The 2,548-nt window shown below is 41.2% G+C and overlaps 1 protein-coding gene across 6 annotated transcripts in view; it reads left to right on the top strand.

Annotated features, from left to right (window-relative positions):
* Window positions 1–464, top strand: part of LOC110523137 (pre-B-cell leukemia transcription factor 3) — a 128,766-nt gene extending 128,302 nt beyond the window's left edge. For all 6 annotated transcript variants that reach the window (XM_036976691.1, XM_036976689.1, XM_036976694.1 and 3 more), the window contains one exon: window positions 1–464. This exon is cut by the window's left edge and continues 25 nt beyond it. In XM_036976691.1, the coding sequence (XP_036832586.1) occupies window positions 1–68 (68 nt within the window). In that variant the 3' untranslated portion in view covers window positions 69–464.
* Window positions 465–2,548: the final 2,084 nt, after the last annotated feature.

The raw sequence follows: 2,548 nt of genomic DNA, 5'->3' as shown, positions 1-2,548 counted from the left end.
CAACTCCCTCCTCAGTGACGTCCCCAAACGAAGGGCCAGGCAGTGTGCACTCTGATACCTCAAACTGACCACCTCACTGATCGTCTCTTTTCCACCTAATATGCTACCGTGCCCTCGACCAATGTGACTGAACCAAACAGAGGCCATACAGAACCAATCACCTCCCTCGACTGAGTCTAACCCCTCCCCCCTCCACTCCAGACAATGTCGGCCATTTTGTAAAATCCCATCCAATAACCTTCACAGTCAAGACTGATATGATTGGATACAGCTTTTAGCAACATTTTTCTGAACATAAATATATATTAACTGACAGACCGACGAGTTGGGGTTCTGAATGGGAAGTCTAGAGAAGATAACAGTAGATGTATTCAAGTAAAAACTGAAGACCGTGCATCTCTCTCAACCCTCCAGATCTACTCTTTTTGTTCTTCTCTCTTTGGGCCAACTAAGACTGAAGGCAACGTACTGAAGGCAACAACGGTCCAATGGATTTTCTTCTGCCAGTATCACTATACAACTGTTGTGGGGACAGCGGAATCATTTAAAGTTGCAGGTGCCCAACTGACGGAAGGTCAATGCTTCAATGGACTTAGGATGGCTGCACCTCTAGTGGGCTCTTTTGTTTTTCTGATACTAACATCCCGGATTTAACATTGTTTTGTGGATTGACACGATGAAGGACATTTAAAAACGACAGCTTTTTTTGTTGTTGTCATGCTCTTATTCTCCAACATGAGTCCTCTTGCTGAACATGAATTTCTACACCTTTTATTGGACACTGTGCATTCTGTTTCGAATGGATCGTCGTTTGATAGTATTCACTCCGATACTGTCCCAAATTCATATTTGTATGATCATGTGTCACCATATCTATCTATACAAATTACATGTACTAATAGTAATACCATTTGAGGAGTTCCCCCGAGAATTGTGTGTCAAATCAGAGCTGTAATGATTTACCTCGTGAAAATGACGACGTTTTCACCATTTCAAACGGATGTTTAGTAACTTAAGAGTGCTACCTCTTCTTAACCTCATCACTAGCATTATTAGCATCTGACTATTCTAAATCCCCATTTTACGTTTGTTTTACATGTCTTGTAATTAGCTCTTGTACTTTTGATCTTGTTGGGGGGGGGGGGGGGATTGCTGCATTATTGCAACTTTACTAATTGCCAGATTAACGCTTAGCAGTAGTGTTTAGTTAAAGAACAAAAGGTAAATTTGAGCCATTCAACCAAACTAGGAGGCCGCTACGGTACTAGCTTCCCAAAGAGCTAGTCACGTGACCTGTCATTTTATGGGAGTGTATTAATTGACCATGATCCATAAATGTCAGTGGTGGAATTTACTAGAAGCCTGTATGGATGTGAAAGGTGACGTATCCCCCCCCCCCCCCCCCACCCACCCACCCAACCCCCATTTCCACTTGTGGGAATACAGGCTGTGGGGGTACAAAGACACATGTACGGTCGTACACACCTCACAGTATTCCCACAAGGGGAAATAAGCCACTTTTTTTATTTTATTTTTTACATGTAAGAAACACGTATGTTCACCACCAAAACAGTGAAACTGTTGTAAATACCCGAAGAACGTTTTGAAGAACATTTTGAATGTTGCTGATTTTGTTACTTATCCTCTTTAACTATATGAATGAAAAGACATAGAGGTCTCAGTTCCCAAACCTGTGTATTTCAGACTCTTGTTTCACAGCCATGTTTTTCTTGCTTCACTTATTTTTCTTTTGTATCATGGCCATTTTGAAACTGAATGAAGTCCTGATAAAACAAAAAAAAAATATTAAAAAAAATATTTGTGTCAGTGGTCCTAATGTATTAAATATGTTTCATTTGTAACCGCACTCCGTGGAGGATTCGGACCCCCAAACGAGTCCTCTGTGCTAGTTTGTGTAGTTTCAAACACAAAAAAATAAACTTTTGCTTTAATGCTTTGAGTCACTGTACTTTCTCCTCAGCACAGCGAATTATCTCCTCAAGGTAAATGCTTTTGAGTCGCTGAATTATCTCCTCAGCACAGCGAATTATCTCCTCAAGGTAAATGCTTTGAGTCGCTGTACTTTCTCCTCAGCACACCGAATTATCTCCTCAAGGTAAATGCTTTTGAGTCGCTGAATTATCTCCTCAGCACACCGAATTATCTCCTCAAGGTAAATGCTTTTGAGTCGCTGAATTATCTCCTCAGCACACCGAATTATCTCCTCAAGGTAAATGCTTTGAGTCGCTGTACTTTCTCCTCAAGGTAAAGCGGTGTCTAAACTCTTCTCCTTCCAACTCATTGGACCAGTATTCTACACTACTGATTCGATCCAACAGTAAGTCATTCCACAATTGTGCAAGAACAATACAAAAAGCCATTCAGTACTAGACAGAGGCACTGGTTGGAGAACATTCCATCACAAACCTTCAAATGACCTTGTGGGACTTTTTCCAAGCCATTAGAAAAAGTGTTCCAAGCCATTAGGAGAAGTGTTCTAAGCCGTTAGGAGAAGTGTTCTAAGCCGTTAGGAGAAGTCTTCCAAGCC

This window comes from Oncorhynchus mykiss, chromosome 5, assembly GCF_013265735.2.
Source record: "Oncorhynchus mykiss isolate Arlee chromosome 5, USDA_OmykA_1.1, whole genome shotgun sequence".
Lineage (NCBI taxonomy): Eukaryota > Metazoa > Chordata > Actinopteri > Salmoniformes > Salmonidae > Oncorhynchus > Oncorhynchus mykiss.
The sequence above is the reverse complement of the archived record's forward strand: the minus strand, read 5'-3'. Positions and strand labels throughout refer to the sequence as shown.